Genomic DNA, 15234 nt, shown 5'->3' with positions numbered 1-15234 from the left:
TCCAGTGGGAGCACCGTTGAGCTGTCCCTCGGAAATGGGGTGTGTGTGCTGTATGCAGCTAACTGAGCCCTGGTCCATACTCCATCCTTACCTGGGAGTGGAATATCACACCTCTGGTCTGAGGTGCAATACCCCTGTAGCGGCCGAACCCTCGGGGCGCTACATTCCCCCCTGGTAAAGCACAGCACGTCCTCGGGCTGGAAAAGAGCAAAAACAGTTAATTACAGGACATGCAAAACTTTTTAAAACTTTTCACATCAGAAAACAGGCAACATGGTTCAATTCCCTTTATGGGAAACGCTTTCCTTTTCTTGTCACACTATTATAAAACACTTTGCTAATGCCTCTGGAACTCTTTTGTCATATAAAACATCTTGTAAAACATTTGCATTATCACCTAGCAGCATATTAAACTTTCTCATGTAAAACATTTTTAAGTAAAGCACATTCTTGGATTCTTGGATCATGGCCGCGGTGCAACTTGCGACAAGGTAAAGGTGCAACAGTCCAGTAAATCTTGAGGTAGACGTTGCGGTTTTTGTATAAAACCAGTAGGGGGCGCTTTAGGAAGCGCAACTATATACAAGGGATTTGACCGCTCTCAGTCCTCGGCCAGTTTTGGGAAGGGAATGGCTGCTCACAGTCCTCAGCCTGGTAGGGGATGAGGGGCACACAGGTAACAGTTCAATATTTGTCCCAACGGGGACCACACTTTCAAGGCGGGAACAGTCCCAAAAACAGTTCTGATACCCTGACGGGTAACTATGTACACAGGTACTTTGCTACTTACTAGTAGCGGTGTCCTCCATATGCTCCTTCTTCCTCCTCATATGGTTCTTCAGACCCGTCCGGGTCCTCTTGGCTCTCCTCATAGCCGCGGTATTGTAGCTCCTCCTCGGTGAGCCGATGGACATGTAGGGCGTATGGTCCTTTTGCACCTACGTGGCGGGTAAAGGCGACCACATCACCAGGGTATAGGTCACGGCCACGATGTCCCTCAGGTAGATGACTCTCCACGTCCCTGCGGGTCACAAAGACGTCGCCTGCGGTTTCTGGGCCCTTGATAAAGCCCCAGCCGTTCTCCATGTGGAACTTGACTATGGTCCCGGTGATTCGGGGACCACGGGCTGCTTGGGGGTCTTGGTGGGCCTTGCGCTTTTGTTCAGCGGCTTGGAGCCGTTCCTCTCTGACGCGCCTCTCTCGTCGCTCCCGCTCAAAGGTCGCCAGTTGCTGATGACAGGCCTCCAGACGACGGACCGCGTCTGCCCGGGTCTCTTGAGAGAACCCCATCAAGTTCTCGCTGGTGGGGTCCCACGCAAATTGGATGTCCTCCAGTGGGGGTAGGGTGACCTCGACGGGTTCAGGAGCCGGTATCAGAGGCTCGCACGGGGGCTGGGCCTTCCATGGCTGATTGCCGGTCACTTCAGCCGGCCACTCCAGCGGCAGTCCATCCGGACCGGTGTGATGTGCCAATAGGTCCACGCCCAGCGATGGTATAGTGGGGGGACCTAATCTGGGAGCAGCGCCCGGGGGCACTCGGCCTTGCGACCAGGCCGGGGATCTTGTGGCTGCGCTAGGTGGCAGTCCCATCCGGGACAGGGGCGCAGGCTTAGCGATGGCGCCCGGGTCATCCAGGCCTTGCGACCGGGCCGATGATGCTTCCTGCTTTACGGCGCCCGGGGTCAAGGGGCGTGGCGCTGGGCGGGGCGTGGCCGCGGCGCTCGCCGCTTGAGGCCTAGCCGGGAGCAGTGGCGGCGCGGCAACAGGTGCGGTGAGTGGGGCTTCTGGTGCTGCGACGGGAGGCTGGGGCAGGCCTGCGGGTGCTGGGCTTGGGGTGGTGACGTCCCCTTCACTTGCCTCAGTCCTCGTGGCTCCCTCCGCGGCGTCGCCTCCGGTCCTCTCTCCTCCTGCGCAGTCCTCAGAGGCAGGCAAACCCCGGGGTGCGGCTGAGGCCTGTCGCTGGTGGGTCTCGGCCTGCCGGGCCAGTTCCTCTCTCCACTCGGTGAGTGCATCTCGCTGCGCCCGGACCATCCTCCGCTCCAGGTCCTCCAGTGCAGCTTGCGCACGCTCCGGGTCTCTGGGGAGCTGCGCTAGGACTTCTGCTAGGCTGCAGAGCGGTTCGGCCTGCAGCAGGCTTTGGGCCAGGAGGCTGGTGCTGCTGAGGGCGTCCATCCCCGGGTGCGGTTTGTCTGGACTGATCCAGACCACCCCCTGCCCCGCAGTTTTCTTCTCTTTCCGCCCCCATGGGGGGTGGTCCTGGGGCATTCTGCTGACAATCACTCTCAGGGGCAGCCCCCCCACGTTGACGGACATTTCCACAGCCGTACTCATGGTTGTTGGGGGCGGGCTCCCTCTTTGGCGCCATTCTGGGACCCGGCCCAGGATGGGAGGCGGCCTCCTGTGGTCTTTTGGCGCGCACATTATGGCGCTCGTTCTTCTGGGGCGGGCGCCATCTTTAGTACAGTGAAACAGTCTCTTTTCAGGCGCGCAGTACCCGTGGTTAGCGGGCACGAAATCCTGCCGACTACGCCAAAGCTGACTCGCCCCCTGGGCCGTGGGGCACGCGGATCCGGGCGATAGGGGAACGATGGGGGTAGTAGTAGTGGCGGCCCGGTCCCGCGGCTCAGGGTGGTCAGACCATTGGTAGTCTGCTACGTGCTTCAGATAATGTCCGACTACGCCACCCGTGGATTGCGGTTATTAGGAACCGCCGCTGCAAGGCAGTCCGCTGGGGCTGACGATGAATGCAGCTGGGATGGTGTGACTCCCCACGGGAAGAGTGCGGCCCCAGGGCAGTGTAGTGGATGATGGGAGTGATGGTGGTGAAGGTCCCAGTACCGGTAGTGCCGGAGGAGCGAAGGAGCACACGGACAACAAGTTACAGTCCAGGGTCTTTACTCACAGTTCGTTTGTTCCGGGTCACTTCCGTCGGCAGTGACCGCCCGAGCCGTGCTGCGTCCACCAGGTGAGGGGCTCGGTCAACTCCCAGGTTGCTCAGGAGCATGGCACAGGACCCCCTTTAATACTCTCTCTGGCCTGCCCCACCAGTGACCCACTTTTGTCCAGCTGCCGCGGACTCGTGCGGTTAAACGTGGGCCCCGTCCTCCGCTGTCCTATATGGTGCCTTCCTAGCAGGTTTGATGAGGTGTCGCACCAATAGATGATCACGATGACCGGTCTTTGGCTGAGGGTAGTTTCTCCTCCACCAACTTGGGATCCGGTACCCTTAATCTGCCTGACCCTTCACCCTGCATTCTCGTGGGTTCTTAGGGTCCCTTCCACTTTCTTGTTCCTGAGCCCTTCTGTTTCTCTCTCTCTTCTCCTTCTTTCCTGTTCTGTCTTCTCCTCCTTCCCTTGGCCTCTTCTCCAGGCCCACTTCTCCTTCTCCTCTCAGGCTCCGGCCTCTTCTCTAGGCCTGCCTCTGGAGCAGCACTCAGCCTGAGCTGCTGCTCCCTGTCAGCTCTCCTCTCCTCACAGACTGAACTGAACTAAGATGGTGCCCACCTTTTATACCTCCCTCTGACCATGAGCCCAGGTGACCAGCAACCAATGGGCTCCTTCCTACGCTCAGGAACCAACCCCTATCTGCTCCTACAGCACTGGGTGTTCCACCCCCCTCCCCACTCCAGACAGGGACATAGTCGGTCGTGCCTGCACTTCTGTCCAGTGGGAGCACCGTTGAGCTGTCCCTCGGAAATGGGGTGTGTGTGCTGTATGCAGCTAACTGAGCCCTGGTCCATACTCCATCCTTACCTGGGAGTGGAATATCACACCTCTGGTCTGAGGTGCAATACCCCTGTAGCGGCCGAACCCTCGGGGCGCTACACAGACACCGAACGTCGCTTGCACATTTATATAGTGAGTTTACATTACACGGTATACATATGGGGCTCAGTGGTGGCAAAAGTTATATATATAAAACGACGATATTCCAGGCTAAACCTTTTCAGGTTTGTTAGTTTATGAAGTTTTGCTACCTTAGCATTATAATAAAATACCCAGCTCAAAGCAGAGCAACGTGTGCGGACCCCACTGACACCTCATACTACCTTATTCCCTGCTATGACCCCAAGGTGCAGAGTATGAACACAACCCTACGAGGCTGGTGCATTTTTGTGATTTATTTTTGGAAATGCAACTTTTTACATTTCCAAAATCTAAAATTGTGGTAGCACTCACAATATTGTAGCAGAAGTACACGATGCAAAGAAATGGAACCGAATCCAAACTTTTGACTCTAATAGGGGACGATTCTTCTTTGCATTGTTTGCCATTTTTACTGCAACTCCGACAACTTTTTTTTAAAAGTGGACACAGCTCATTGGGAGTGAGCATGGCCAAGCACAGAGCAACAAATTCATCATAATTTACAGCGCAAAAGTGACGTAAATTAGAAATCTTATCTAGTCCACAGCAGCTGAAAGATTCGATATGGCACATTTTACTCCACAGTGCCATGGATCAAGACGAGCATAAAAACTACAATTCTTGGAGGTCACATATTTGGATATACCAATATTTTAGCCTCATTCAGCAATTTTACACATCTGTACTCCAGGACAAAAATAAAAAAACCCTCTTTAAAAACACAAATTTATTAAATATCTATTAAAAGCCCTAGACTAACACACATAAATGTAGCGCACATGTAAAAGCAAAACCCAGAATTAAGGGTGCATGGAAATTGGGCGCTGAACTAATACTGCCCTAAGAAGAAAGCCAAGTAACAAAAAGGGAGGCTCTGATTCACCCTAACAGTAATGCCCTAGACTCTGATACTGCCTAGCCGCGGAGGTTGGCACCCTAGATAAGGTCGACAATGGCACCCCCGCTCCTCGGTGGCTTTCCCTGAGATACCCTATGAGGCCCTAGAAACTGTATATAATAATATAGATATAGACACCATGACCAAATCTCTTGCGACAGTCAAATCAGGGTTATTGATTTTAACAAGACGTAGAAATGTATGCAGACTAGGACACACTGGTGAATAGATAAAATTAGCAGTACTCCAGTATCCTAGTGCAATCCAAAATATGTCTAATTTTTCTTTTACACAGTAGAAGATGAATAAAAAACACATGAAGAGTTGAACTGGAATATAAGTTGGTGTGCATGCAGCATGTAGGCACACACATTTTCACACTGACCACTAAACAGACAAAACCCAAGATAAAAACATAAAAATCAAATCCCCTGCAGTAAATAAATAAACAGCAATAGTGCGTGAAAATAATATATGGTGCTTAGCTAACATAATTTTGATTAAAAAATATGTAAAAGCAATCCCACCACGTCACGGTGACCTTATTCGGGAAGGTCCTCATCTCTAATATTAAAACCTTACCCTTTGTCAAGTGAAGTATATGTGGATAAGGGCTGAAAAGGACTGAGACTGGATAATGGACAACCAGGCATGGGGAACTACATGAATTTAATGTCCAGCTCAAAGAAAAGGCAGGCCACTCCTTTATTTGTATAGAATGCAAAATACTGAAATGAATAGGGTCACTGTGACGTGGTGGGATGGCTTTTACATTTTTTTGTCAAAATTATGTTAACTAAGCACCCTATGTTATTTTCGTGCACTATGGCTGTTTATTTATTTACTACAGGGTATTTGCTTTTTATGTTTTTATCTTGGGTTTTGTTAGTAGAAGATGAATGTATGACATTCTAATGCGACTTTTTCTTCTAAAAAGGAGTAAAAAAAGTACTTTTTTAAATTTCTGCCATTTCATTAAACACTGTGCACCCACTTTTATGTATTCGGCAAAAAATCCACCAACATGAAAAAAAGACGAGACAAAATAATTACATAAAAAAATCCACAAATGATGACTAGGGGCCATAGTATTAATTCTCACACATTATTAAATGTCTTAGGTTTTATTGAACTAGACGATGGTACAGGATATGGGTTTGAGGTCTAATGTATGTCTGGTTAAACAAGGACGTCTTCAAGATCACTTACAGGAAAACAAATCTTATTGATCTCCTTCCTCCCAAGTAACAAAACTTATCAGCGCTGCAATCACTGCCTGACAGACAACATGGGGGTCAACATCAACACTCTTCTAAAGTATCCAGAACAAGAGAAAGTTTTATAATATCTCAAGAAGACATTTACTTTTTGTTGTCTTCTTGTGTCAAGTTGGTAAAAATGCTATTAATTTCTTAAATCTGTATCAAGGAAGCGGGTCAGCATCATGTCCGTCACACAAGGGTTGTCATCCAACTTTAGGCCTCATACACACAAGAGAGCCATGTTCATTGAGTCGGTACAGAGCCAGACACTTTGCATGGCACCGTTCAGTTTGATTTACATGGAACCCTATACTATCTCTGGATGACACCCTATGTTGCCTCCATATGGCACCCTATATTCACTTCATATGCTGCCCTATGTTGCCTCCATACGGCACCCTATGTTGCTTCCATATGGAACTCTGTCTTGCCTTCGTATGGCACCCTATGTTGCCTCTCTATGGCACCCTATGTTGCCTTTGTATGGTACCATTCCTTGCCTCCATATGGCACACTATTTTGCCTTTTTATGGCACCCTATCTTGGCTCTGTATTAATTTTGGCAATTTTTTAAGGTTTTAGCCAAATCCCCCATCCACCCTGGGATTGCACCAATTCCACCAAGGACCTCCCATTTATGGGTTGATTTTGTGTAAACCCTGCCCTTTTTGGCTGGTGGTATCCCCGAGTTTGCCAGGACTGTTTCGAAAAACCTTGTGATAGTTTTGGTCCTGATAAATCCAGGACTGTTGGCCACTATGCAGATTTTTCATTGGAGTTTGGACCCTTAAAGGGGTTTTCTGATCCATTATTTAAATTTGCATATTGCCCCAGTGTGGTAATAAAAAACGAAGTAGCATATAATCACCTTTGGATCCCCCATTCCATTTGTCCATCCTACTAGTCTGTCCCCCCACTAAGGCCACTGATTGGCTGCAAAAGTCACATGACGATCATGGTGAAGAGCAGAAGAGGAGACCAGAGGAGGACATGAAACATGGGATGGTGGACAGTAAATGAGTATATGCTACTTATTTTTTTTACCACACTGAGGCTATATTTAAAGTTAGAAATAGCAAATACTTATCATCCTTTCCCTCCGCCCCACTGGTTATGTCCCCCACCAGTCTCCCCATCTCCACTTCTGGCATGATCGGCATGTGGCCAAAGCGGGGGATACAGCCGGTGGGACGGAGGATCTGTATAGTCAAACCACATGTAAAGTTAAAAAAGGGGCAGAAAAACCCTTTAGGGGTCCTTATTTGGGTCTCTGTCTGCTTGCATACAGTCCTGGACTTGCCTGGACTATAACAATTTCTCGGAAGCAGTCCCAGCAAACTGGGGACAAAGGATGGGATTTAAACAAAAAACACCCATAAATGGGAGGTGCATGGTAGGATCGGGGTGGTCTAAAAAAATAAAATCACAAAATTGCCACCATCAAGTTACGTCTCTGGCAAATCTGTATGACAAGGTGACAATCTCATAAGAACTATATTGGCAACCCATTACAGCTTGTTAAAAGCCATAATATGGTCACATGCACCAGCCCATAAACTGGCCATAAGTATAAGGATAGCTGTAATTTGGCCGGCTTCCCCATTGGCATGGCAACAAACATATTCAGGAAGATTAATGTAACGGTCTTAAAAGCCAAACTGTCTCTGTTGCTCACAGCAACCAATCACAGAGCAGCTTTCATTTCATTTTCTGCTTTTGAAGAATGAAAGCTGTGCTGTGATTGGTTGCTAGGAGCTAAAAGAAAAAAAAATAAATCTTTTGCCCATAGCAACCAAAGACAGCAGCTTCCATTTCATATTCTGCTCTTGAAAAATGAAAGTGATTGGTTTCTATAGGCAGCAAAGACAGCTTTTATTTTAGATTTCATAGGTCTTCCCCAATATTTCTATAAACGGATGGAGATCAGCAGTTGCTAATCATTCAGGCGCTGCTTATGAGGAAAATAACATGAAGCTGAAATCTAATCTTTGTTCACTTCTGTTCCCTTTAAAACTCTTAAAGGGGTATTCCCATCTCCAAGATCCTATCCCAATATGTAGTAGGTGTAATAATAATAATATTAGCAAATATCTCCAATTAGAAATGAAGTATAGTTCTTCTGATTCGCTATGTTGCTTACCCCATGTGTAGGGCATTGCAGTAGCTTAGGTATCCATGGTTACGACCACTCATATAGTGGCAGTTAGTTGTTAGTGGTCGTAACCATGGATATTTAAGCTACTAATGCCCTGCACATGGAGCATAAGAAGAACTATACTACATTTCTAAGTTGGAGGTATTTGCTAATAATATTATTGTTACACCTACTACATATTGAGAATACCCCTTTAATTGTAAATGGATCCTGTTGACATCAGTAGCATATACTCATTATACTCATTTATAACATCTCATGTATAACTTTCTGGCCGCAAAATTCTGAAATTCCTTACAATTCAAGAAATATAGTCCCAAAAATATTAGCAGGGACCTAATGGTCTGTAATTTTGAGGTAGGAACCCATAAATAGAAATTAGTAGTGTCAGCAGCAGAAAGCATCTGGGAACATATAAAAGACATGTCTGCGGCCAGAGCTGTAATCATCTTGGCAGGGATTAAAATGAATGATTCAATATTGTGGAAGTAATGAGAAGGTTCACATTCCGCAACATGGACGGTGACCACATACGGCACGCTACTACTACAGCATGGTGGTCACCTTTGAAGGCAGAGACAAAAGAAAATAGGGCACTGTCAATCAAGCATGGGGAACCAATTCCTAATAAATGATAATAATGAGAATTCCAGAGGAGTCCCCATTTTATAGCCAGCATATTTTAAAGGGAATTCCCTGAACATAACTTCATATATTAACCTCTTCCCATTCCATGAAGAAGTGTTACGTCTGGAATGGGTGTGGGTGCAGTGTCGGACTGGATTGGCAAAGGCCCACCAGTAACATTGATTCTTTGGGACCCACCGTTCACAAAAAATAACCTGACCCTAGTACATAAATTTACTTTTACTTTTATGTAATACTAATTTGGCTAGTTTGTTTAATGAGTGATTAGATCAAACCTGTTTCTGAAAATTGTGAATTAAGTGTAATAGCACTGCTTATTAGCACTTCTTCACAGGGGCGGCCTACTGGATTATTCTCCTTTTCCCCTGTGGGCCAGTCCGAGCCTGTGTGGGTGTACGGAGCGGGCTCAGGAGCTGAGCCTGCTCCACACTGGACAGGTCCTGTTGTGTTATAAAGCCAGCACCCGCCAACGTCAGACATGTGATTCCCATGCTGCAACTATTTGAGAACCCATCAGCTCCTTGCATTGTGATCGTGAGGTGCCAATGATTTGCCAAGACAGCCAGGAGCCTGCTGAAGGCTTGTCAGTTGTCACCACCATCTTGGTACTACTGCAAATCCCAGCCTCCGGATGGGCTTTATTAAAGATATTGATGTATATCGTGGAGATGAGGGAATTGATTTGCTTCGGTAGCCAGGTCAATATTCTGTGGCCTGTGGACAGTGGCTCTACGAACCAACTACTAGCTGATGGCATCGGCGGCTCCTCTTTTGATTAGCCGTCCTGGCATGACATTATGGTTGCCGCATGACACACACACAAAGCCGTGCCAGGCCGGCAAAACAAAAGAGGAACCAAAGATGTCAAGAAGGAGGTACTGCACAGGGCTCTCAAGATGCCCACCCGGCTGTTGGAGAAGTCCTGCGAATTTATTCGCTCATCTCTAATAAATTAGTAAATATTACAACTGATCAAATGAGCGCAGGTTTAAATCTCATGTGGGGGACAAAAAAAATACAGAATATACAGTACAGACCAAAAGTTTGGACACACCTTCTCATTTAAAGATTTTTCTGTATTTTCATGACTATGAAAATTGTACATTCACACTGAAGGCATCAAAACTATGAATTAACACATGTGGAATTATATACTTAACAAAAAAGTGTGAAACAACTGAAAATATGTCTCATATTCTAGGTTCTTCAAAGTAGCCACCTTTTGCTTTGATGACTGCTTTGCACACTCTTGGCATTCTCTTGATGAGCTTCAACAGGTAGTCACCGGAAATGGTCTTCCCACAATCTTGAAGGAGTTCCCAGAGATGCTTAGCACTTGTTGGCCCTTTTGCCTTCACTCTGCGGTCCAGCTCACCCCAAACCATCTCGATTGGGTTCAGGTCTGGTGACTGTGGGGGCTAGGTCATCTGGCGTAGCACCCCATCACTCTCCTTCTTTGTCAAATAGCCCTTACACAGCCTGGAGGTGTGTTTGGGGTCGTTGTCCTGTTGAAAAATAAATGATGGTCCAACTAAACGCAAACCGGATTGAATAGCATGCCGCTGCAAGATGCTGTGGTAGCCATGCTGGTTCAGTATGCCTTCAATTTTGAATAAATCCCCAACAGTGTCACCAGCCAAGCATCCCCACACCATCACACCTCCTCATCCATGCTTCATGGTGGGAACCAGGAATGTAGAGTCCATCCGTTCACCTTTTCTGCGTCGCACAAAGACACGGTGGTTGCAACCAAAGAGCTCAAATTTGTACTCATTCAGACAAAAGCACAGATTTCCACTGGTATAATGTCCATTCCTTGTGTTCTTTAGCCCAAACAAGTCTATTCAGCTTGTTGCCTGTCCTTCGCAGTGGTTTCCTAGCAGCTATTTTACCATGAAAGCCTGCTGCACAAAGTCTGTTCTTAACAGTTGTCGTAGAGATGTGTCTGCTGCTAGAACTCTGTGTGGCATTAACCTGGTTTCTAATCTGAGCTGCTGTTAACCTGCGATTTCTGAGGCTGGTGACTTAGATAAACTTATCCTCAGAAGCAGAGGTGACTCTTGGTCTTCCTTTCCTGGGGCGGTCCTCATGTAAGCCAATTTGTTTGTAGCGTTTGATGGTTTTTGCAACTGCACTTGGGGACACTTTCAAAGTTTGCCCAATTTTTCGGACTGACTGACCTTCATTTCTTAAAGTAATGATGGCCACTCGTTTTTCTTTACTTAGCTGCTTTTTTCTTGCCATAATTCAAATTCGAACAGTTTATTCAGTAAGACTATCAGCTGTGCATCCACCTGACTTCTGCACAACAGAACTGATGGTCCCAACCCCATTTATAAGACAAGAAATCCCACTTATTAAACCTGACAGTGCACACCTGTGAAGTGAAAACCATTTCCGGTAACTACCTCTAGAAGCTCATCAAGAGAATGCCAAGAGTGTGCAAAGCAGTCATCAAAGCAAAAGGTGGCTACTTGGAAGAACCTAGAATATAAGACATATTTTCAGTTGTTTCACACTTTTTTGTTAAGTATATAATTCCACATGTGTTAATTCATAGTTTTGATGCCTTCAGTGTGAATGTACAATTTTAAAAGTCATGAAAATACAGAAAAATCTTTAAATGAGAAGGTGTGTCCAAACTTTTGGTCTATACTGTATATATATAAAAAAAAGTTTTAAATATTTTAAAACAATAAAAAACAAGAATTTGAATCATGTCTTTTCATTTGTGAAAAATACAGAAATTCCAAAAAAAATGTAAAAAATACCCAAAAACATATTCGGCATTGTCGCATGCATAAACGTCTGATCTACAAAAATATAAACAAGATAAACGCTGTAAAGAAAAAAAAAAGCGGAAATCAAGTTAAACTTTTTTCAAGTCGCTAAAAGAATAAAAAAAAACTGAACAATTGTAACATCGCCATAATTGTACTGATCTGGAGAATCCAAGGTCAACGCCAAAAAAATGAAACCAGAAAAACAATGGTGGAATTGCAATTTTTTTTTCACCATTTCACATCACTTGGCATTTTTTTCCCCTTTTTTCAGTACATTACACAGTAAAATGAATGGTGTCATACAAAACTACAAATAGTCCAGCAAAAAAAAAAAAAAGATCTCATATGGCGATGTCTACGTTAAAAAAATGATGGCTGTTGGAAGAAGGGGAAGAAAAAAAGGAAATAACTAAAAAGAAAAATTGTCTGCGTTCTTAAGGAGATAAGATATGTTTCACATGATGGGTATGTTCGTACATGTGTTTTTGCCATGAAAACACGTGTGAATACACCCTTAGGGTCGGAACTTCCTATTTTGGTCAGCTGACGGATATGATCAGCGGGCGACCAGGAGGAGCACCCTAATTCCACTGCTCAGACTGATGACATCATTGAACCAGACAACATACTCCAGGGTGCTGAAGGTTTCCTCTTATATGGGGGATGAGTTTAGAGAGTGTAGAAACTAAACTTTAAGACATTATTTATTAATAAATTGCTAAATTGGAGCAATATCGGGTATATCTGTCATGTTAATACGCCGGATTTAATAAAAAATATTGCAACATTTGTGCAAATATTTTGCAACTTTGTGAACTTTTGCAACAATAGTGTTGTTTTTCTAAAAAAAAAAAAAAAATAAAATTAAATAATGCCCAATATAATGTAACCTGATTTATTTTAGCAGCAGGAGCATATAAATAATTTGCAATGAATTTACGTTATTACTAGTGCTGCTAACTAAAAGGATTTGGATACCAATAATAAAGTGACCATTGGACTAGTCACCCGCTTTGAATGACATACAGAATATATATATTTACTTATATATGCCATTGTGAAGCAAATTTACATCTCTTTCCGCCTGTGTCAGTCTTTACTGCAGTGCCAGAATTCTATTCGTGAATCACCATAACCAGAAAGTAATTTAAAGAGAATGAAAAAAATATATATATATAGCTAAAGAAAAATGTAAAGAGTATCATCAGCAAGCCAAGTCATGCATACACATTAAAAAATAAAATCGAAAAAAAAAATATTTTATGCGGCGCTCACTGAATGCTCTTACCTCATCAGATTCCTCGCTGCCATAGAGGTACATTGCTGTAGTCCCCCAGCAAATAAACTAGGAAGCCTGCACTTCCATCAGGAGACACACAAAGAGTTTTTGTTGTGTTACAGCTGGAGACGTCTCGTTCCCACGCTCAGACCTCTCTCCAAATAAATACTAGTTATATATATATATATGTATGTATGTATGTATGGCAATGTCAGGCTGCAGTCAGCTCAGTGCAACAGGCTGCGGTGGGCTCAGAGCAGCATTGCCTGGGAAGGACATATCCGTTACTGAGGGATGGGAGGATTTACTTAGGAAAATAATGTAGGGATCTGGTAAATGAAGATGGTCACATGGCGCAGGGGAGATGAGTTCATTGGCTGCCTGTGAACTGTTGGAACTTTCACAGACTACTTAGAACTTTTCTTTTTTTTTCCAGGGTGATGATAGACTCCAGTTACTCACTGAGAACTATACTGACACTTCATTTACAGTAAAGGCGCATTCACATGAAGCATTGGGTGTTTACCAGACAATATCAGGAAACTGCAAAGAAAATAAGTATTCTTGTACGCCATCCAAAAATATAGTCAGTTTGTAGTTTGTTGTTGGAGTTAAAGCTACAGGCTGCCATAAAACAGCGTCCAATAAGCAGAAACTTCAACGTTTTTAGGTGTTTTGAAACTTGGTTAAGGATTTGGAGACTTTCCGCTCAGTTTTTGCTCCAAAAACTCCTTGATAAACTCCGTGTGCTCATATCTTAAGGGTACGTGCACATGGCAGCTTTAAGACACCAGGGGACATACTGAGGTCTTCCTATGCAAAGCTGCTTCTGGAAAAAGCATTAACCGATTAAAAGAAGTGACACAGACAGAACATTTGCACAGCAATGTCGTTATTTTCACGTTTTGCAGTGGTTGTGCCGCCCTTTTTCAGGCAGGTTCAAGGCAAAATCCGCCTGAAAAAAAAATGTTGTGTGCACGTCTTAACTCCCCAAAGAAGGAGAGTTTCATGTTTGAACTCCACGCTACTTATAGCCTTATGGGTAATGACAGCCTCACTGCGAGAAAAGTATGCAACAAGCCACTGTATGCTAAGAACAGAGTCATTATTGATAACTATTGAAGACAGCAATACTAGAAGACAATATTGACCAGTTAAAGAGCCTTTCACAAGATTTAGGGTATGAAGCCAATGTTTTGGCTTGGCTCTATATCCTAAGTCAGTATGAGGTAGAAATGTGTGAGGAGACATACTGGGAGTTATTGGTTCATGAGATACAACTGTACTGTATATGGGGCTGAACTGACATTACAACTGATCACTGTACTAATCTTGGTGATATATTCATGTACTAATGGTGGTTTGAGTGATGCATTTATGAACTAATGAAGGTTCAGATGATGTATTCATGTACAGATGTTGGTTATGGTGATGTAATTATGTATTGATGGGGATTCTGGGTATGTATTACTGTACTGAAGGTGGCTGTGATGCGGTACTGTTGGTGGTTCTGGTGATGTATTTCTGTACTGATGGTGGTTTTGTGGAATGAATTTTTGTACTGTTGGTGGTTCCAGTGACGTATTCATGGACTGTTTTGGTTCTGATCCTGTACAAATCTAGCAATATATAACTTGTTCGATAATGTGATACATGGCTATGTTAAAAAAGTATTGTGCTGTCTGACAAGTTAGGTTGTATTTATCTTAAGAGCATTACTGTAACATGCTAAATCTTAACAGCGTGTAATATACTGTCAGGATTCGGTTCGGCTTGCCAGTTCCAGCAGTCATCACATAACTACTCATATGTGATATTCATACTTACGGTCATTTGCCAACTAGCTTCACTCAGCGAGTTTCACTAAACATTGAGAAAATTAGAAAGAGCAGCTCGTCAGCATGTGGCTGTAAATATGCTAATCGCATAAGAGTGGTCACATGACGACTACTCAAACCACTTAAGCTGTGTATAGGACGGGCACCAAACTTAGTTTTTGTCCTGGGTGCAGGAAAACCTAGATTTCTTCTGCATATAGGGAAATAAAAGGTCCTTTATGAAGCTGAACCACAGGCTGGACTTCATGGGAACACCAAGATGGTGGCCACGAAGAAGCTGGAAAGATTGCACTATGCAATTGCGGCATTTAAATGGCAGTCAAAGATTGATAATGAAATTAAAATGATTACATAGCAGGGTCAGAATTAGCTTCAATCTCTGCTGTTAATGCATTTTGTTATCTGTATAATACAGCCGGCACCTGCCCTGTGTGAAGTGGGCTCACCTCTTGAGATTCCTCCATAGACCTGCACCTGACGTACGGTACATGTGTAATGCAGGAG

At 44.6% G+C, this 15234-nt stretch overlaps 1 protein-coding gene across 4 annotated transcripts in view; it reads right to left on the bottom strand.

Moving 5' to 3' along the window:
• The window catches only part of CACNB2 (calcium voltage-gated channel auxiliary subunit beta 2), a 433018-nt gene that overhangs the window by 123862 nt on the left and 293922 nt on the right, over positions 1–15234 (bottom strand). The window contains exon 1 of one of the 4 annotated variants that reach the window (XM_073677473.1): positions 12902–13196. The exons of the other annotated variants lie outside the window; for them this stretch is intronic. Within the exon in view, the coding sequence (XP_073533574.1) occupies positions 12902–12934 (33 nt within the window). The 5' untranslated portion in view covers positions 12935–13196. Of the gene's footprint in view, positions 1–12901; positions 13197–15234 lie in introns of those variants that run through there. 4 annotated transcript variants of the gene reach the window in all.

This window comes from Phyllobates terribilis, unplaced genomic scaffold, assembly GCF_046119375.1.
Source record: "Phyllobates terribilis strain yellow unplaced genomic scaffold, ASM4611937v1 Scaffold_4__5_contigs__length_816908805, whole genome shotgun sequence".
Classification (NCBI taxonomy): Eukaryota; Metazoa; Chordata; class Amphibia; order Anura; family Dendrobatidae; genus Phyllobates; species Phyllobates terribilis.
This window is presented reverse-complemented; position numbering and strand designations above follow the sequence as displayed.